Source organism: Engraulis encrasicolus, unplaced genomic scaffold (assembly GCF_034702125.1).
Source record: "Engraulis encrasicolus isolate BLACKSEA-1 unplaced genomic scaffold, IST_EnEncr_1.0 scaffold_111_np1212, whole genome shotgun sequence".
Classification (NCBI taxonomy): domain Eukaryota; kingdom Metazoa; phylum Chordata; class Actinopteri; order Clupeiformes; family Engraulidae; genus Engraulis; species Engraulis encrasicolus.
In genome coordinates this window covers 126,459-147,907 of record NW_026944592.1, presented here as the reverse complement: position 1 = coordinate 147,907, position 21,449 = coordinate 126,459, and the positions used below count along the sequence as shown (strand labels likewise).

Sequence of the window (21,449 nt, the reverse complement as noted above, 5' to 3'; positions counted from 1 at the left end):
CAACACTTACACTTCTTGTAGCAACCCAATGTAAGTAGGCTGCCGGATGTGAGTGCCCGGATATCCGCCCGAGTATTTACGTCTATTTTACCTCAGCTACTTGATTTCGGTCTTGTATTTACGACAGTTTAACCTCAGCTACTTGATTTCGGTCCGATTTGAGTCTGACTGAAGATGGAAGGGACACATGCCGTGCGTAAAGAGCCCACAGCACATCGCCGTTTCGGCGACACCAGAGAGTTCCTTGATCTCCCAATCAAAAGAATAGGCCCGGTGACCAATAACATCAAAATAATAATAAAAAAATAATAAAATGAAATTATAACTTAAAACCGAATTGATTTGGGTGTGAAAATTAAACTTTCTCCACCGGGCACCCAAAGGGAATCCATCAAAAGATAACGGCGTTACTTTCTCGTCGGCATTATTTTGTTTTTATTATCCAGGAGGACTAAGCTGAAAACTGCAGCAGTCATCTTGCACAGTTCTAGCTGCTCTAAAGCACGTGCGTGTCTAAGCAAATCATCCTGCCCATTCGCAATGTTAAATAAAAAGTTTTGCACAAGACTATACCCAGACAGCAAAATGGGTCTGGCCCAGATCTGTGACAGATGTTGGCAGGCACTTGGGCCAGGTCCGCAATCCTGGTCTGGCCCGGTTTCTTATTTTACAATGGCGCTGAGCTGGAACAGGTCCGGATTACGGATCCAGAATGGATCTGGCCCAGGTCCAATCCACATGTTTGGAATTTGTGGCCGACCTGGGCCAGATCTGGCCCAGGTCCGTAATACGCATCTGACCATGATCTGGCCCTGATCCGTAATACACAATTGGGGCTCATCTGGCCCATATGCGAACCTTATCCGGACCTTATCTGGGCCTGATCCGGATTAAAGGGGTATTTAAAGGCATATGCCATTATTTTGGGGCTTAATACAGTTAAAATTGTTGGCTGGGGTTTATAAAGGTGGTAAAGTGTCTTATTTTTCATGTGAAGCGTTGTCTTGCTTTAAGACAAGTTAAAAGAGGGAGTATGTCGCTAAGCTAGTGAAAGTCAATGCATCCATGTAGCATTGCTACATGCTACACGGATCCATTGACTTTCACTAGCTTAGCGACATGCTTCCTCTTCTAACTTGTCTTAAAACAAGACAACGGCTTACATGAAAAATAAGACACTTAACAACCTATATAAACCCTGGCCACCGATTTTAACTGTATTAAGCCCCAAAATAGTGGCATACCCCTTTAAAGGTGGACCGTGGAATATTTTTAGTTGTTCATTTCCAGAATTCATTATGCCCATTCACAAATGTTAACTTTTTAACAGATATTTACCACCACCAAAGTATTCAACATGACTGGGAAATTTGCACTTTTCATACATGAAAAGGGGGATCTTCTCCATGGTCCGCCATTTTGAATTTCCAGAAATATAAATTTTTAGCTGCAAAACTCACTACACTTTGGTATTCATGCAAAAATCTAAATTAGCAGTAGACAGCACAGTTTCAATGAGCACCATAGATGCAATACCTACTCTGGCCACAATTTTGCACAGTGCACCTTCAAGCAAGTGCAAACAATGTTTTTAAAAAATGAGCTGCTTACAAATTATGCATTTTAGTATTCTTTATTGTTTTGTTTCTTGTTGGGTGTGTGCCAAAGCAGTCGGCTGCCAGATCCATCTCCACATTTTTGATAGCGTTCATCTCTCCCTTGTTGCCTCTTCACACTGTAAGATATTAAAAAGCACACAAAGCAGAAGGGAAACGTTAGACTTAATGCAGATGTATGTGCAGGCACAAATTACATACGATTGTGAATGAACTGACACATACAGGTGCTGGCCAAAAAATTAGAATACCATGAAAATGTTTATTTATTTCCATAATTCCATCAATAATGTTACACTTTCATAGATTATAGATTCACGACCCACATTTTAAACTATGCCAATAACTTGTTTATTCTTGCATATTTTTGGCTTCAAGAAACCATGAATTAAGTAACTCACAAAATTAGAAGATTGTGATGAAATCACCATTCTCTTCAGAAAAAAAAGAAACGGGTCATATTGTCATATCAAATCAGTTAAAATTCTCGACTCTCTAAATAACATGTCAATGTTTAATATTTGGTTAGAAATGTAATCGCCTTAATCACGGCAATGATGTATTTAACATTTCAGTCAATGGCACACATGCTTGACAGCATCAAATGCAAATTTGTTTATCATGGTCTCATCAGAGTCAAACAAACTAAGGATATGGGTTACTGGAACCATGTCCTCTGATCTAATGACATCAAGATAAACAAATTGGCTTTAGATGGTGTCAAACATGTGTGGTGGTAAAAAGCGATGTGTACAAAGGAAAGTGCCTCATGCTGAAAGTCAAGTATGGTAGTGGGAGTGGCATGGCTTGGGGCTGTGTGGGTGCCATCAACAGTAGGAAGCTGAATTTCACCAAAAGAAATATGCTTATCAACATGTACTGTAACTACTGAAACAGATCATGATACTCCCTATAGGATTTCATTCGAATCTCACACACATCAATTATAGCCAGGTGCAGACTCAAAATGTAAAAGTTAAATGCAAGGCAAAGATAAAACGCACAACAATGACCTCCCTTTTAATCCCTTTAAATTTCGAGACAATTCAGGCCAACACGGCCCCTTCTCAGACACTATGATAGGCGTGTACTCAATTTTGCACCAGCATAATTTCACAAAAATGGGCAAATATGTCATTTAAGTTATACAATTGGCCTTAATTTTCTTATGTAAGCTCAAAAGATGTTGTATTACACTTTTTTGGGCGTTTTGGGAATAACTTGTGTGTTCAAAATGTTACTTTTCAACAAGAGTATACTCATTATTGCTGTGCACTATATATTTGAATAATTTCTTAAAAATGTGGGAACATGGAGCAGCAGGAATAAGCTGTGGGACCAATGGGCTGTGGGAACATGACCCCGTACACAGAACATACAGTCAACCTAGCCAAGTAGACCGTAGGTATTCCATGCACTTTCAGGCCACCACAGAACAGCATCAGGCAAGTTCTAGTTGAGTGTTGTACAACAAGTGTGTGTGTGTGTGTGTGTGTGTGTGAGTGAGAGAGAGAGAGAGAGAGAGAGAGAGAGAGTAAGTGAGAGTAAGTGAGAGTGAGAGAGTGTGCACACCAGCATGCATGGGCTTTAATGCATAACATAAAAACAACTTACTTAATACATTCTGATGACGTCCGAGGGCTTCTTGAATATGTAGTGAGGCCGACCCAGCAGAGTAGAAGTCCTGTCCTTTCATTTGAGTCCTACAGCAGAAAAAGAATAAATAATTATGAATAATAGTTATTGGGATTTCACTGTGAAAATATTTAGTACAATTGGCATCCATGTTTACAATTAGTTTAGTTTATTGGTTTATTTCATCAGGGACCATGTGCTACATTAGTTACATAGTAAAAAAAAAAAAATGACCTGCACCACATTATAGCTAAAAGCTAATTCCCATCTGCATTCCCTGAGCAGGTAAGAAAACATATAACACACACACTAAAATATGTCATAGGCAAAAACTACCATATGCTCAGTGTCAAAACAGGTATGTGCAAAACTATTAGTGGTGACCAGACTGGGTACATGAAAGCCATTTCTTCACTCCAAGTGAGAATGAATAAAAGTTTGAGAGGCTACTATTTCCTCTGGTGGTAGATCTAGTTGTTCTGCTAATTTGTTCAGAGCAAGGATAAAAGTTTTCAGAGGTGGTGGAGCAGAATTGTGAATAATTTTGTGCACAAGTTGCACAGCAGAATATAGAATTAGGTTATCAAAACTGAGCAAGTAATACTTGTCCAGTATGGCACAACACAATGGTGAAATTGAGACGGACGCCTGTCCAAAACTTTAAGATTTCATGGTAGTCTTGTTAGCCTGAGACCAGCTTGACATTAGTGTAAATGAGACATTATCATGCCACTTACATATGTCTCAGCAGGATCAACAGTTAAAGAAGTTAAATTGTCAGCTCATACACTCACATGACAGTCCAAAAAGGTGTTCAGTGGCGGCTTCTTCTCTCACTTGCAGCTTCATACACATCGAGCGATGTTGATGCCAGGTCGATCAAGGAATGACTGTGCCTACTGTTTACAATTCTACCCAAAGCAAAAAGAAAAAGAAACACAAAAAGGTTGAAAGTTTGCCATAGAAATACATAGAACATACAATAAACCTATTCAAGTAGACAGTAGGTATTCTATGCACATTCAGGCCACCAAACGACAGCATCAGGCAAGCTCTTATTGCAGGGGTCCCCAAACTAAGGCCCGGGGGCCGGATGCGGTCCGCCATGCCCCTTTGACCGGCCCTCCACCTCTCTGCACCTCACTATTTGAACTGGCCCAAAGAAGCAATCCTCACAGAGGAAAAAAAAGATAAAATACATATTTTTTAAATATTTTATGTTGTTTATCAACAGGCCTTCCTACAGTTTAATTGTCACTAACCTAGTATGAATAACCAGAAGGTTCTTGTCTAGATAGTTTCTCATCTCACTGTAAACAGGCCTACCATTTCTATTGTATCGCTCATAAACTGTAAATCACCATATTTGTCTAACCTTTCCTTGCTATTTTTACATGGTTGAAAGCAAAACCTGTGGTATTTCAAATTGATGAACTTTTTTGTGCTATAAATTATGGGCTATAACAGGCAGTGGCCTAGTATACAGCCCACATGATTGATCCCGGCCCCTGATCACAGCCAGGAACGATAATGTGGCCCCCAGAGAAAAAGTTTGGGGATCCCTGTCTTATTGAGTGCTGTACAACAAGTGTGTGTGTGTGAGTGAGAGAGAGAGAGAGGGGGGGGGTGCGCGCGTGCCAGCATGCATGGGCTTTAATGCATAACATAAAAACAACTTACTTCATACATTCTGGTGGTGTCCAAGGGCTTCTTGAATAAATAGTGAGGCCAACGCCGCAGAGCAGAATTCCTGTCCTTTCATTTGTGTCCTGTAGCAGAAAAAGAATAAATAAGTATGAATATTAGTTATTGGGATTTCACTGTGAAAATATATAGGCCTAGTACAATTGGCATCCATGTTTACAACTCTCGGCTCATACCTTCAAATGACAGTCCAAAAAGCTTTTCAGTGGCGGCTTCTTCCCTCACTTGATGCAGAGGCAGCTTGCTTCATACACATCGAGTAGACCTAATGCTGGTGTCAGGTCGATCAAGGAATGGCTGAACCTACCGTACAATTCTACCCAACCCTAAGCAAAGAGGAAAAGAAAGACAAAAAAAGTTTGAACGTTTTGCATACAACATGCATGCATGAGCTTTAATTCACAGTATTTTGATGAAGCCTAATCCATGTTATAGCCTATATCACAATGCAGTTATTAAACTAACAATACGGCCATTTAGGATTTGTGTAAATACCGTAGGCTACAACAATCAAGGAGTTACAAACTGCGTGATGTCAAATGAATTCAGCTCAAGGTGAGCTAATAGCACAACATGGATACGGTGATTATTAAGCCATCAGAAATTGATTGGAAATAATCGAACACATCATGTACATCACACTCGCACCTATACCTAGCTTTTTTGGCGAATGTTATACAAATCACAGCGGTAGTTACAGAACTACCGGTAGTAGTGCTAGTCGACTAGAAACTACCTTCTGTCCCGTGTTGATAGGGTAGGCCTATGTTTGGGATGTTAGCATCATAAAAGATTATCACCATTACTGCTAACGCCGCTAAAATTGACTCAAATAGCCCGATCATGACACATTTTGAGTGGGTCATCAAAAGCTTATGATGCCAGCCACAAAGACAGCAGCAAGTTAGCGCGATGCTGCGGTGTTATGATACAGTGCTCGGCCAAGCCATTTCACGACACAACAGAGGAGGTAATTAACTCACTGGACTAAAACGCTGAAAGAGTAGTGGCGACGGCGAGTGAGTGTATTTTACTTCTACCATAGTATTAAGTTAAATAATTACTTACCATCATTGAATGATCAAGTCACGACAGTGCAGTGTTGGACGAGACGCGACACAGGCGGATAGTTGAGTTCAGCTGAGGTAAACTGAAGAACGGTCTCTGACTCTCTCTCTGAGGGTTCCAAAGTGACAGTTGGGGAACAAATTCAGTTTTGGCGCGTCCGGATTGCTTTATGTGGCCCGCACCCGCCACTCGCCTTCAAATCGGACTGAATTATTTTATTATGGCGCGTCCGGATTGCTTATACAGGCCCGCATCCGCCAGGAGTCTTCAAAACTGACTGTCAAACTACTGGTCCGGATCCGAGCTGCCGCTGATCAGCAAAATGACTGTGACTGCTTTGCGGATCTGCTGACTTGAAAACGGACCCGGCCCAAATCTAATTGCTGTCTGGGTATAGATGCACTGTCACAGACACTGGAATAGCCCGTTTCGGAAGGCATTAAAGTCACGAGTTTACCCAGTCTAATAGCTAGCACTCGGGAAGTTTCTGAGTTTTACTCCTTACATTAGTGAAATATAACATCAGGATATCCTATAAGTAAAAGAATATCTGGGCATAGCCTTCTCTCTGAGTTAGAAAACAGCAGCTATGCCGCATGTGTTATTATTTGGTGGTGCAAAACAACACGCGAAACCATGCCGCATATTGTGCCATTATTATTGGTGATGCCGAAACAACAAAGCCAGCTAGATTGGTGACTAGAGCCTGCCTAGTACATTTAGACATAGCCTACTCATTTGATTGTGCATGCCATGTACATTTAAAAGTGTCAGTGCAGAATTAAACTGGGCGCTGAATATAAATACCGGTATTGGAGCCATTCTCGCTCCGTGTCTAGATACAGTCAGAGGCGCGCGCGCGCACGCTCTTATTTATGAAAATATCCTAAAACGGTCACAACATCAGAGGACCTTCGTGGTGGAGGATACTTGCGGCGGGGGCCGAGACCGAGTTGTTACGGGACACTCTTAATATTATTGAAGGGACTGCTCGATAGGCCTACTTTACCCGGTCTAAATGTAGCACTCGAAAAGTTATGCCGCATATTGTGCAGATTATATTATGCCAACAACACGGGAAACTAGGCACATTGGAGACTAGAGCCTATAATTTAGACATAACATATTCATTTGATTGTGCTACGTAAACTTAAAAGTGTCAGTACAGAATCAAACGCGACGCTGAAATATTGGAGCCAGTATGTAACTTCGTGTCCGGTGGATATTGTGCAGAGGTGTGTGCGCGCGCACAACTAATTTCTCTCCCATCTCTTTGCTCATCAAGCCTCCGATCTCCAAAAAGACACGGGCACTCAGGATAGCTGTTTACACGAGCTGTTTAAATAATGTGATGCACGTTCTTCATGACATGGCATGGTTTGGCCACCCTAAATTCAACATGACTGCATTCGCACATATCGTTTAAACATCCATGATGAAATTGTCACTCTTAATGTGAAAGTATTGGATATGAAAAAAGACCCTAAAACGGTCACAACACCAGAGGACCCGTGGTGGTGTGGTGGATATTTGCGGCGGGGGCTGAGGCCGAGTTGTTACGGTAGGCTACAATTAATTATAGAAGGGACAGTCAGGCGACACAGCGCGACTCACATAGGGTAGCTGTGATACCGCAAAGCATTCCTGATGGTGGAAATGAATGCAAATGCATGCAAATACTCGGGCGGATATCCGGGCACTCACATCCGGCAGCCTACTTACATTGGGTTGCTACACTTCTCACTTCTTTGTCAACTTTTCCGCAGTTCACTGTACATTTCCGCATTTTTTCTAACTACGGCGTCACCTCAGGGACATTCAGAGAACAGAGCCGTAGCCATCAGACTCCAACGAAACGAAATTTTAGTGCTCGTCGCGACCTAGTTCATCGTTGTCAGCCTGTTTACGCTCAATATTGTGTAGGCCTACTGGCATATAAATGGCAGATGGAATAGATAATGTTAGATAGTGTCATCTTAGTATTGTAGCGTTTGGTAGCCAGGGAACACACAGGATGTAGACAGAAGTGTCCGTTTAATGGAGACTGTTGTTGGCCACAGCCACGCCACATAAAAATAGAGAACAAATATAGCTGCAAGCAGCAATGCGGGGCCAAGCAGAAAGTCCGCCTAAGTCGCCATGGCAACCGAAAGAGCTGAGCAGGCAGACTGTCAGAGACACGCACAGTTATTTTTTACAAGCAGAAATATACCTCGAAATTTGATTTGTGACCTGCCGGTGGCGCTAGCGAGTGAGCTGGAGACCTGAAAGTTCTTGTGGGGAGTCATGGGATAGCCAAGAATGTGTGTGACGATTCCCAAAAGATTCTGACCATGGGTTGCTGAGATATGAGCTCACTTCCTGTTTGGCGTCTGTGTGGAGGATTTTGATTGGCTGTTACGGTCAAACGGTAAAAGATGTAATAAAACCCTTTTAGGGACCTCTTCACAGTGCTCCAGAGATCATGTGTATCAAGTTTTGTGAAAATCAGACTAAATTTGAAGGATGAGGAGCCTTTTATTGATTTTCACCAAATCCAAAATGGCGGGCACTCTATTGTGGCGGATATGACGTCATAGGGTGCATTGGATTTGTCTTGGCCCAAGGATTCCAACAGTACCACCAGATTTATTATCGAACGTGCAGTTGAAAAGCTACAGGCAGAAATGTAGCTAAAACATTGCCCAGCTGGTGGCGCTAGAGATTTTGAGCTCTGATTTTCTGGTGGTCATGGGATGGGCGAGAATGACTGTGACAATTTGCAGAAGATTATGACCATGGGTTCCCAAGATATGACTTCACTTCCTGTTTGGCGACGTTTAGGCTGTTTTTAGTGAAAGTGAAAGCCCATTGGGAAACTCCAACTCCCATTGTCATTGTGACACAGCACTCCACAGCACACTGTACACAAGGAAATTGCATTTTATGCCTCACCCGTGCAAGGGGGCAGCCCTCAGTGGCGCCCCATGGGGAGCAGTGCGGTGGGACAGTACCATGCTCAGGGTACCTCAGTCATGGAGGAGGATGGGGGAGAGCACTGGTTGATTACTCCCCCCACCAACCTGGCGGGTCGGGAGTCGAACCGGCAACCTCTGGGATGCAAGTCTGACGCCCTAACCGCTCACCCATGACTGCCCACAGGGTTTTTGATTAGCTGACGATGATGCCATAGGATTCGTCTTGGCCCAAGGATTTTAACAGTACTACCAGATTAAACATCAAAAGTTACAGGCAGAAATGTAGCTAAAACTTTGACCAGCTGGTGGTACTAGAGAGTTTGGGCTAGCGACCTGAATTTTTTTTTTTTTGATGGGTCATGGGATGGACAAGAATGACCGTGACAATTTACAGAAGATTGTGATCATGGGTTTCCAAGATATGACTTCACTTCCTGTTTGGCCTTTTTTGATTGACTGTCACGGCCAAACGATAAAAGATATAAAAAATTGAAGGCATACATTTTGTTAGGCTCAGGCCAGAGATGCTATACAAGTAGGAATGTACATCACAGTTTGACAGGTCAACACACTAGCTCCACCCCAGCTGCAGAGACATTAATTCATGTGTTCATCATCTCCAGACTTGACCACTGCACAGCATCTTGTATGGCTTCAAGTCCACTGTGCTTCGAATACTACATGTTCAAAACATTGATGCCCTGCTACCAACATGCTCCCACTCTAGAGATAATTTCACCCCAATCCTCTGTCATCTTTTGATCTTTACAGAGCCTTGTCCATTGCTGCTCCCCACCCTATAGAAGACACTCCCACTGTTCATCAGTAACTGAGTAACTGAGCTGTCTATTCAGCACCATCTCCCTTAAAAAACTTGACACATTCCCTTTTTACCATGTTTATCTATTAAATATACATGTTGATAAATAAATAAATACATATGCATGCATACAAGCATACATAATAGGAAAATAAACAAAACAACAAATATCGTGTATTAAAAAAAGAAAAATACCCTTTCTCCTACCTCTTACAAAGTTGAAATTGTGATGCACGCTAACAATGAAGAATATTACTCGAGCATCAAGAAAACATTCCATGGTGTTGTGCATGTATGGTGGTTGGGTGTTGATTTGAATCATTTTTTTCCTTTTTTTTTTCTTGCTGTCATCCTCTTTGTTTTTCTGGTTTTATTTTTTTTGTGCCGATACACGTTATGACCAATAGATGGCAGTGCAAGACTAGATTCGAGTCTGAGTAGCCTTTTCCAGAGAACTGATACAGAGTTGAGATTGTCAGACTGAACGGCATGGTTGAAAGGCACAATCTCCCGTTGACAATTCAACTCTATTAATTGCTAATTTGACTCACGTAATATTAAAATAAAATGTAAACAATGAATTAATTAAATTCACTCATTGTGATTTAAAACTACATGTAGGCCTGCCCATGTTGTTTGTTTAATGTAAACTATGGTCAATTGAAATAACAGCAGCCTCACTATTTAAAGTATTGACTGCTTAAAGTCTATGAGAAGAAACTTTCAACCATCCACAGCAAAGTGAGTTTGGGTGGATTGGATCCCCCCTCTAAATGTGGGTAAAAGGTTCAGCCCACACTCAGTCACTGCGTCCAGCTTTGAGCCTTCCGTTTTTTTTCTTTCGTTTATTGAAAAAACAGCAGCCTCAATGTTTAAAGTATTGACTGTTTAAAGTCTATGTTAAGAAATTAATACAATTTAACTTTCATCCATCAGCAGTAAAGTGAGTTTGGGTGTATTGGAATCCCCCTCCAAATGTGGGTAAAATGGTTCAGTCCACATTCAGTCACACCTGCGTCCAGCATTGAGCTTTCCTTTTCCTTCGTCTGTCGACAAGGTAAGCCACGTTCATTTCATCTTCGCACGAAGGTGCTATTTTTGTCGTCTTTACTGTTGTAACATGTAGGTAATGAACACAGAAGTGTTATAACGCTATTATGTGTAATTATGAAGACAGTTTCAGTATGTGCGATCCTTTATTGTTTCACCTCAACCATGTGCCACTGCAGCTTGAAAACAGAGCATTTTAACACGCGATTAGCATGAATAGCAGAGTACTGTTTAAACCGTGTGGGTGGATTAAAGTTGAGTCTGTTTTCCAAAATGTTGCGTGTGGCTGTTGGTAAGACTTTCTACGTTAGCCTTTTTTCTTTTTTCTCGCTGTGAACCAGTGAACCTTTTTTCTGTGATTAGTTTTCTTACTGGGGTCTAAGATGGCTAATGCATACCGTAGCCATTTTTTAGTTTGAGGCAAAGTTGTGTAAGAAGACATCCCAAGTTTAAAAATGCATTTCAGGGAGATGCCCCCGACAAACAAAATGGCATTAGTTTTTTTTAACATTTGTATGCTTATGTCCTTTCTATCCTTCAGTCTGCATAGAACACTTGCCTACTGTTTTTTCCCTGGGTACTTGAGCAGGGCATCATACTGTGTGTTCTCGTGTGTGCTCGTGCAAGTGTGCTCCTGCAATCTATTTGAAATATTCCACGCATGCTGCGCCATCTTTGTCTTGCATTGCCAATGGGGGTGGGTGGGTGCTGTAACTTGCTTGCCTGATTGCCATAGACCTCAGAACTCGTTCGAGATTCTGGTCTGACCTGGACGATAACAAATAAAATTTCAAATGGGCCTTGATAACCCGCCTCCCTCGGCTTGCTATTGGTTGAGGCCAGAAAGGGCTGTACCGAAGTTTAAACCAACCACACCACTCTTCCTCTGACGTATGTAACGCGACAGGAACTGGTTCAATAACAGGAAGAAGAAGAAGCCGGTAGTTCTACAGAGAGAGTAAACGGCACGATAACAACAGGACGAGCGAAAATGGAGAGACACGACGTTTGCAGGGCATGCAACATCAACATGCGAGTGGCTGGTACATATTCTCATTGTAGTGTGTTGTTTGAAAGACGTTCCAAGCCGCAGTCAGTAGCCGAACGGCTTCAGAAGATTGGCCTTACCGTCACTCCTGACACAAAAAAATCAGATAGAATCTGTCCAAGATGTGTCACTACTCTCACGCGGCTCGAACGAGACCTGCCAATTTTTCGAGAGTGGGAAAGAGAGTTTTCGGGAGCCACCGGAGCCTCGTCGGAAGCCCCAACTGGAGCCTCGTCGGAAGCCCCAACCGTGGCCTCGTCGGAAGCCCCAACCGGGGCCTCATCGGAAGCCCCCACGGAGAAAAGAGCAAGAGAGCCGACGCCATCCAAGACACCACGCAAAATAAAAAAGGGACGAGGTGCAACGCCGTCAAGTAGTGGCACCAGTCCTGGAGGCCTTGTGAGCTCTCGGAAGAGCATAACTCAGGTGAGATTTCCTTTACCGGTGATCTGTGCGTAAAATGTAAAATCACAATGCAGCCTAGTTTGTTTATCTTGGCACTAGTATTAATTGTAGGCCTATCTGAAATCTGATTTTAAACTGTCGAGGATGACTTGTGGCTTAAGGGTTTGATTTACCTTTAGTTAGCTTACCACTGTGATTAGTTTGTAGTCGCCATTTTAACCAGCGAAGTTGGCCATCAAGTAGAAACAGAAACTAAGCCTTCCCCGAATCCAACCATTTGCATTATCACCGAATAAGTGCGTAATCAACGATTCAGTGTGACACGTTATGAAATAATATGGTGCCTGCCAAGGTGTGACAAAAATGATCATTTGCCAGACTGTGGCTTCACCCTCGTATCCACGTAGATCCAAAATTGGCACTGTAGGGGGTCGCGGAGACAGGCTACTGCAATGGGGGGAGGGTCGCAGGCAGAATGGATGTTACTTATGAAAACGCTGGAAAAGAAACAACGGGTGGAGAGTAAACACAACTCCATAAAGGAGTTTGTAACGAAGTTCACTCATTATGCCAATGTTATACTTACAAGTGAATATCACATTAGAATTTAGACCTTTTTTGTCGTTGGGTAAGGGGTGGGTGTATGATGGGGCTCCCTGCAGAAAAACTTTGGTAGCCACTGGTACACAGACTGCTTCCTAGTGAACTAAAAGAGGTAGCCTTTACATTTCTATAGGGATACTCAAAATATGTACTCTAAATGTATTCAAATGCAATTTGATAACCATGAAATATGAACTCTGTTACAGATCATTACCACCTACCCATCAAAAACCATGGCAACTACTTTAGGGGACCCTGAGGATGCATCGATTGTCAGTCTCCTCCAGCGGAAAAAATGGAAGTCGGCCGCCAAGAAAATTTTGAAGCACAAGGAGCTATCAGAGGAGGTGAAGAACGGCATTGTAGAAGTCATCAAAGAGGAATCTTTGGCTGTGTAGCCTACCAAAAGAAGGACTTCATTCTTTACAAATCCTCTCCCGAAGATTTGCGTGCCTTTTCATTTCAGAAGCTGGAGGCTGAACTGGAATGCCTCGCTCCCGTCCTCCTAACAATCCTCCACACAGTCACAGGTGGATCACTTCTCACCACTTGTGCAGCAGCTTCAATAGCACTTAGAGGCAGAAGACCCCAACTGTCTGCTTTTGCACACTATATAAACTGCATCTTGCAATATGGAGGGGCCAAAAAATCTGTCTTCAACCGTCTCTCAAAAATGTCACTGTCCACAACGCACGACACTGCAATGGTGAAGCAGAGAGAGTTGGCTGCCGCATGTGGTACTGGTGTAAAGGACCTGAAAGGACGGCAAGAGAGAGCCATGGCTGCTGTGGAGGTCGAGGAGGGGGCAGACGAGCTTCATGATGTTTTCAGGAGCATGGAAGATCTTTGCTTGTCAGGTGAGAAAATCAAGAAGCAAAAATTTGCACATTGTAGGACTTGATGTTTGAAGATTGTGTGTTAAAGTTTTGTTTTTGTTTTAATGTGTTTTCTAACAGAGGAGGTGGTGCAATTGGAAAGTGTACAACAACAAAGTGCAACAGCCGACTTGGATGTGGAGCCCTTGCCCATACAAGTATGCAGTGATACCCCACCCACATACACCATTGTGATGGACAACCTGGACTTCTTTGTCTCCACTCACCACCAGTCTAGTCAACGTGGCAATAAAAGCATCCACTGGACACATCACATAGCAGTCGAAGACCGCATACCACTCAATTACCTTTCAAGTTCAAAGCCGGCATATGACCTCGAAGACTATGATGTTGGAACATCGCTCCCTGAAGAGGACCTACAACAACATTTGCGCAGGGAGTTTATAGTTCTTGGAAGCCGAATGATGTGCCAGCACCTGTCTGCATTCAGTTCCATGTCAGATGTTGTGGTGCGCCACATGCCACATCAGTACACCAAGGAGATGACGCAACGTTCAAAAGATGTTAGTATTTATCCAGACATTCAGCAATTTTTAAAGTGTCTCATGTTTTTAGCTACATGTATATTCTGTATGACTGTCATACCTTTTTGTCTACTTGAAGTTCCCATTAGGCCTCCTCTTCAAGAATGAGACCAACAGGGCAGACCTGATACAGATACTGAGACACATTCAGGCTCAGTAAGTATTTCCTAAACCGCATCACTAAGACCCCCACAGTTATGGAAAATCGTCATGACTACATACTAACTTGAGTCACTATCATTTGTCCTATCATCCATGCAGGTATGTGCCAAAGGGTCCTGAGGGGTACACAGACATCGTCATTGGTGGTGACCGTCTAACAGAGGCAAACTGCCGTAATGCACAGTGGACCTTTGCTGATGCGGACACAAAAGAGGACCGAATGGATGGGCTGGTATTCAAATTTGAAGACTGGCACGCCATCAGAGTCCTCTTTGAAGTGAGTCGCCAATTTCAACAATTTTAATCATAATGCCTATGCACACGATCGCATGTTGGGAAAAAAGTGCCATTGACATTGATACCCCAACCCCATGACATTTTCTTGGCGTGTTTAGGTTCATCAGAAAATCTTCTTCAAAGAGTCGGCCAAGGACCACGGCACACTGTTTGCAAACATGACCAAGTTAAGGTATGTTAATATTCAGATGTATTTTTTGTGTGACTTTAAACATCACATTGCTCCTTTTCAATCTGTTTTTTTAATTGTGCTGTCAAGTTCTCAAAGTTTGTAAAGTTGTTATTTTTTCTGCATGTGAATATAACTGTTAATGCTTCCCACAGTGTCTGGTGATGTTCCAAATACAGTCGACATGGATATGTCTGGACTCTTGATGGATTGGTCTTTATATTGGGAGGGAAACATCCACCCTGCTGATATCATGAACTCAGCAGGGTATGGTATGAATTAAGTTTTGCTTGGTGTGTCTGCTCACTCATCTTTTCATGTCCCATATATGTGGGGCATTATGGTCTGAATGCAATAACTTCAAAGCTGTGACTCTGAGGTGTACGTGTCTGCGAGGCGTGTGTGTCTGCGAGGCGTGTGTGTCTGCGAGGCGTGTGTGTCTGCGAGGCGTGCGTGATTCCGATGTGTGAGTGACTGATCTGGCATCTCTGAAAGGTGTGTGTGTGTGTGTGTGTGTGTGTGTGTGAGAGAGAGAGTGAGAGACTGTGCGTGCAGGACTGCGAGGCATGCGTGCGGGCACCATGTGACTGAAAATGTCTGGAAGATCTGAATGTGTGCAGCAGTGACAAGGCCTTCCAACAACGGAGGGAGCTATACAGAAAATTAATTAAAGATGCACATATGTGTCAGGCCTATTTGTAATGATATGTATTTGTACCCTAGGTGCAGCAATGCCAAGCGCGGCCCACGTGCAGACTACAATGCCTACAAGGAGTTTGTCATTAAGGACACAACTGCACTCTTCTTGGCTGCAGCAATGGAGGTCTTTGGCTTGGATGATCCAAAAGGTTATTTAACACCTCACTTCTATAATGTTTGGACCACTAAGGTCACCACACCTTTCACTTAAGATAACCAACCCAAATATATGCAAGTTTATATGTCAAGATGGTAAAATAAAGCTTGGCTATTGTATGCAGGTATCAGCAAGTTCATGCTTGTTATTGCATACTTTTCAGTACCAGAAAGTAAAAAGAATTAATGTTACACTATTCATACTCATGCCAACATTCAAATCCAAGGTGGATTATTATTGTAAATATGAATACTCTTACAATAAATAATACTTTAAATGTATATTCATATCTTCGGCACATACTACATACTTTTGCACATACACATTTACTGATATGCATTACATTGTTGCAGAATACATTTTATTTCATACTGAAATACTGACTTGGTGGTGTCTCAATGTAACACAAATGGGGACAGTTATGGCAGTCGACTTAACATTTTCTGTTTGCCTTGACAGACAATTCAGCGTCTCTCATCCCCGAAGACATTAGGGGGGGCTCAGCCGATGTCAGAAGGACCTGGTTACACACTGCTGTCTCCCGGGTTGTGGACCAATTCGTGAAGCTGTGTGATGTGACCGAGGCTGGTGAAGCTGTGGCCAAGGCATCTTTGAAGAAGCACTTCCCTTGTCGGCAGGAGGGGTGCTCCAAAGTCTACATGCATTCGAAAGGTAGAGCAGCACACGAACTCCAGAAGCACAACCTTGTGCTGCCCACATCTACGACAGCGGAGACCATGGCCAGCGCGTCGGACCACAAGCATGAGCACACCGTGGCAAGACTGAGCTTCAGCTTCCTCCTGCTGAACATGCTTGATGCCGTGAAAGAAGGTGATGGTGAAAGACTCATGCGCATCTACAAGGTGGCCCTTCTGTTTTACAAGGCGTATGGGCCATGGTCAGTATGCATACAGCACTTTTCTTCTCACCGTTCAAGTGAATGCCACCTTATCTCCCCGCATGGCTCACAGTGTGATGTGGAATAGGTTCTGGAACACTAGGGGTGGGAAAGGCCGAAACATTCCACTAGACTTGCACCTGGAGCACTTGAATGGCTTTTTGAAGTCGTTCCTGAAGGGCCTTGGACCCAACCTGAACGAGAGGTCAGCTGACCGGATCAGCAAGTCCATTGGTGTGCTGAAGGAGTTGATGGAGCACACTGATGAGGAACTTGGGGTGGGGAAGAGAACGGGTGTCCACCATGTTGATATGGACAAGGACATTTTTGCCCTGGTGGACATCGTTCGGGAGGCAGAGCTCTTCAAGGTCCAGGAAGGGCGGGAATTCGCAGCCTTTCCAGGCTTTGGAAAGAACTTGTTGGCACTTATGGACTACTCACAGCTGTGGAACTGGATGAATGCCAGACTGAAGGACTGGCGTAAGATGTCCATATAAAGCCCTGCTGGAGGGAGTGGGAGGGATGTTGCTAGTGGTGTACAGGTCTTACTTGTTTGTAATTTATATTTTTTAATGTACATGTATAGACACGCTCAGTGTGATTTGAACAATTTGAGAGTATTACTATGACAGCATTTTGTACCCGTCTTTTGTTTGTTAATGTTCCTGTGAATTCAATTGATTTGTTTCCAGTAGCATTTATTGATGCTATTTGCACTGAATATCGCATTACCTAAACTGTGCGAATTGTTGTTTGCCACTGGACTTGCACTGAAAATGTGTGTGACACTTTCTGTGCTACGTGATATACTCACCACTTGGACTTTGCACTACCACTCAGTAATCCAGTAATTTTTTTGCACTATGCTCTTACCGTTTGCTGCTTTTGTCTTAAAGTTCTAATTGTGTGTCTGTACACTTACTGAGGTATCAGGTGTTTCATCTAGCATTGCACATTTGCATTTTGTATTGTGTTACTTGCCATGATGTTGTGTTCTTCCAGTACCAACCATCTTGCCTTGGACTCTACTCAAAGATGCTGTGAAATGCCTGTACCTCACCAAATAACAATCTAGACTTCATACCTATGATTAGTGGAATTAAAATGTTAAACTTTACTTACTACTGCCTTTTGGCCTGTGTTTATTTTCAGAGATGTTGAGACATTTTAAATGTTATTTCACAGAATTAATCATTTCAACACAGTCATTGACAGGTTTCTACAAACATGTTTATTCAAAGGATCTTAGATATTTACATATATACAAGACATTGATTACTGCTTTTTTTGATAGAAAGTAGACATTTAGTCAGAGCCCTTAAGTACAGAGAACCCCGATTCAGCACTACTGGAAGTTATGAGCACATGCCCAGACTCATCGTCTTCGCTGTCAAAGTATCCTGTAAAGTCCACATCTGGCATTACAAGCGATACAGAAGTGACTGCTTCTTCACACAATTCAAAATCACGAAACACCTTATGTACTACCCTGAGAATCTCTTGCCCGTGTTCTTTCTTAAATACTGGTAGATTCTGCATAATATATGTCAGACCAAAAATGTAGGCAAGATGTTCCACCACGGAATCAATCAGAGCAACACTAAATCCAGTGCAAGCTGTGACACTTGTGTAGAGGCGTGTGTGGTCACGGACTAGACTTTGCCTGTACTGAAGCAAAAGGTCCCTGACCAAGTTATGGTCATCCGAGGTCACATCCCTGCGTTTTACATGTGTTTGTGTTGGATTTGGCTCTGGTAATTCGTACACAGGCAGCGATACAGGGCAACCAACAGAGGTGCACTTGCAAACAGAGTGGCAGTGGGTACAACAGGAATGACCGGGTTCAACACTAGCAATGTCTTTCTCAAAGTGAGAATATAATGCAGTGCGAAAACAGCTGGTTTTACTGTCTCCAATCACTTTTCTCACTGCCTCATCTGTATTCCTGTTGTTTGTGGTGGCATAAACAACAGCATGGGCCTGTGAGCCATCTCTGCCCGCCCTACCAATCTGCTGCACCATGGCCTCTGTGTCCTCAGGTACCCCATACATCACTACATGGGACACATTTGAAAAGTTCAGTCCCACTCCCAAAGCAGTGGTAGCCACCACAACTCTGCAGTTGCCATGTCCTGTCAGTGCTGAGAGTACTCTGCTTTTGTTTGCTGGCAGAGTGTGACTGTGGAACATCGCTATGAGCAGGTTGTCCCCAATCTGCTCTCCAGCAACCCAGGCCCTGTCACCCAGCTCAGCCTTCAGATGGCAGAAGACTCGTGCAACAGTGTTCACGGTCCGACAGTAGATGAGCACAGGCAACATGTCAGCACCCTTGTCCTTTACATCCTTTACGACCCAGTCCAGGCAGTCGAGTGAGTCTGTCGAGACCCGATGCAGCCCTAGTCTGATGTTCTGTCTGTCAGGACTGACAGTCAGCATAGTTGCGTTGTCCATATGCAGCTGTCTTTTCACTATGGCCCTGGACTGCAGATCGGCGGATGCGGTCAGTGCCATCACAGGAGTCCCTGTACCAGAACAAGAAAAGCGTTAGAATGTCTCGAAATCAGTGTTATTGCAAAAAATAAGCAGTTGCTCATGAAATATGTTACATGTAAATTAAGATGTCAACTGACAAAAGTGAATTATACAGTAGCATTTCAATTGAAAGATAAAAACAGGTTTCACAAGGTGCCCTGTGTGTCTTGAGAAAAGAGACTAGGTGACTGGGGATGGGTGGCATAGAGAGCAAAGAGAGGGGGGATGGGCGGAAAGCAGAAAGCAGAAGTCAGCAATTCGTGCAAACTGTCTTCTTGAGAAGAGGCAATGTGAAGGGGGATGGATGGTGTACAAAGCAAAGATGGTTTAGGTAGAAATTAGCATTTTAAATGTGCAGTTACACGTTAATGGCATGCATGGACGCACGCACGCTCTCTCTCTCTCTCTCTCTCTCTCACACACACACACACACACACACACACACACACACACCACATACTAAGATTTTGTTCATTTCATTAAACATTTTAATTACCTGGTTTGACAATAGCACGAAGTTCCCCCAGTCTGGAAAAACTCTCTCTGAAGGCAGTCTGACCCTTTGAAGCTCTTCCCCTAATTGAAATAGACACAAAGGCATACATGTCAGAGGCAAAAAGCAAGCAAACAATGTTTTTAATCGTTTTCAAAGGCCTGAGGCACAGTCTGCAGTTACCATAACAACTTTATGTCAAGTTTGCAAGACGTGTTTATCTTGTTCAAATACTATGCTGCTGTAAGCTGTGTTGACTTGGTGATTCTTACCATTTGTAAGTGAGGTGCACTTCGTCCACGACAATGCCCAGGAGATTTTTTCTGTAGACTTCGTCGGTCAACATGTCGCGCCATTTCCCACTCAGCCACGACTCCGGACTGCCTAGCACAATGTTGAAGCTGCCTCGTTTGATTAGCGCTTCGATGTCAGGGTCCAGCTGGCAAGCAGAAATGCCCAGGGCAGTCGCCTCTCGAACCTGGTCCTCCATTAGAGCGATTAGTGGCGAGACGACCACGACAATTGGGTTCTCGCAAATCCCCATTGATTTAGCGACCAGCGGGGCTAACTGGTAAATTAAACTTTTACCGAAGCCAGTAGGTAGCAAGGCGAAAACGTCTTTCCGTTCGATAAATGATTCCAGGGCTGTTCTTTGTTCCATTTTTAACGAGAATTTCCCGTTAAACTCGTTCAATACCGCATCTACTGCTGAAGCAAAAGTTTGTCGCTGCTCCATTGTTGTTACGGAATCATCCATAGAGCTCTATTTTTTATTTCTTTGACTGAATGAAGCGCTTCCTGTACAATCAATGGGTTGAGTCGCAGTTCAACTACGTCACTGACTTGAACACGCCCTCTACACTCGACGGTTCTGGACGGTTGGAAATGCTGACAGTTGATTGGTTCTCGACAAGTGGGTGGGTTCCTGCTGTAGAGGGAACATGCAAATATTTTTTCTCCAGCACCCGGCCCTAGTGTGTGTAGCCGAGCCGAATGCGCTGCTTCACCGCTAGGGCGGCGCCCGGGTAGTAACTTGCACAGTTTAAAATCAGGGATATTTTATATGACTAGCGGGATTCAGGGAGTCACTTAATATTAGGGAGACTTGGGATGTCTGTAAGTGTGTGTTACTAACATCTTCTTTTCTTTCTTTTGCCTTTGCCATGTGGATCAGAAAGGTAAATATTATTCATCTTTTTTGCCTCAAGTAAATCAGTCCTCTTCTACCATTTAAATTGAATTTTCACCTGCATGTTTGCCGGTTAATTTAAAACCTTGGCTGTAAGGTACTTGAACACATTTTTTCAACTGAACCACTGATGTATACAATAATATGGTAATATGGTGTAATAGGTATGGATTTTTTCTTTTGTAAGTTTAAGGTGTGGGAGTCAACTACATTGACAATTTGAACAGTTTTCTGATCTGCATTGAACTTAATTCAAGGTTTACTGGAAAATATAGACAGTGATTTAAGGAAATGAAACTGAATTTATGATGCATTTAAATGAAATTGGAAGGAAAGTTCACTCGAAAATATTTAATTAAGCAGTACTCTGAATTGTATTTGGCCGTAACCTATTTGCTAAGTGACATGCTATGAGGCCAATGCATACTGTAGACATGTCTTAGTGTGTGTGTGTGTGTGTGTGTGTGTGTGTGTGTGTTAAACTAACATCTTCTTCTCTTTTGCTTTTGCAGTTTGGAATCAGAACG

The 21,449-nt window shown here is 43.0% G+C and overlaps 1 protein-coding gene and 1 long non-coding RNA gene across 3 annotated transcripts; both read right to left on the bottom strand.

The window, feature by feature from the left end:
- Positions 1–1,614: 1,614 nt before the first annotated feature.
- LOC134442062 (uncharacterized) lies at positions 1,615–6,317 on the bottom strand. Of its 2 annotated transcripts, none has more exons than XR_010033287.1 (6): positions 6,024–6,317; positions 5,132–5,281; positions 4,932–5,020; positions 4,046–4,162; positions 3,231–3,319; positions 1,615–1,735 (listed from the first exon to the last, which is right to left on the bottom strand). It is a non-coding gene; the product is annotated as an uncharacterized LOC134442062 (long non-coding RNA). The 2 variants fall into 2 exon arrangements; XR_010033286.1 differs by having other exon boundaries at positions 5,132–5,271; positions 6,024–6,315.
- Positions 6,318–18,013: 11,696 nt separating this feature from the next.
- Positions 18,014–20,499, bottom strand: LOC134442066 (ATP-dependent helicase wrn-1-like). Its single transcript, XM_063192396.1, has 4 exons — positions 20,006–20,499; positions 19,737–19,816; positions 18,334–19,230; positions 18,014–18,123 (listed from the first exon to the last, which is right to left on the bottom strand). The coding sequence occupies exons 1-4, from the start codon at positions 20,488–20,490 to the stop codon at positions 18,014–18,016; spliced, it is 1,572 nt and encodes a 523-aa protein (XP_063048466.1). The 5' UTR covers positions 20,491–20,499.
- Between the last annotated feature and the right edge of the window lie 950 nt (positions 20,500–21,449).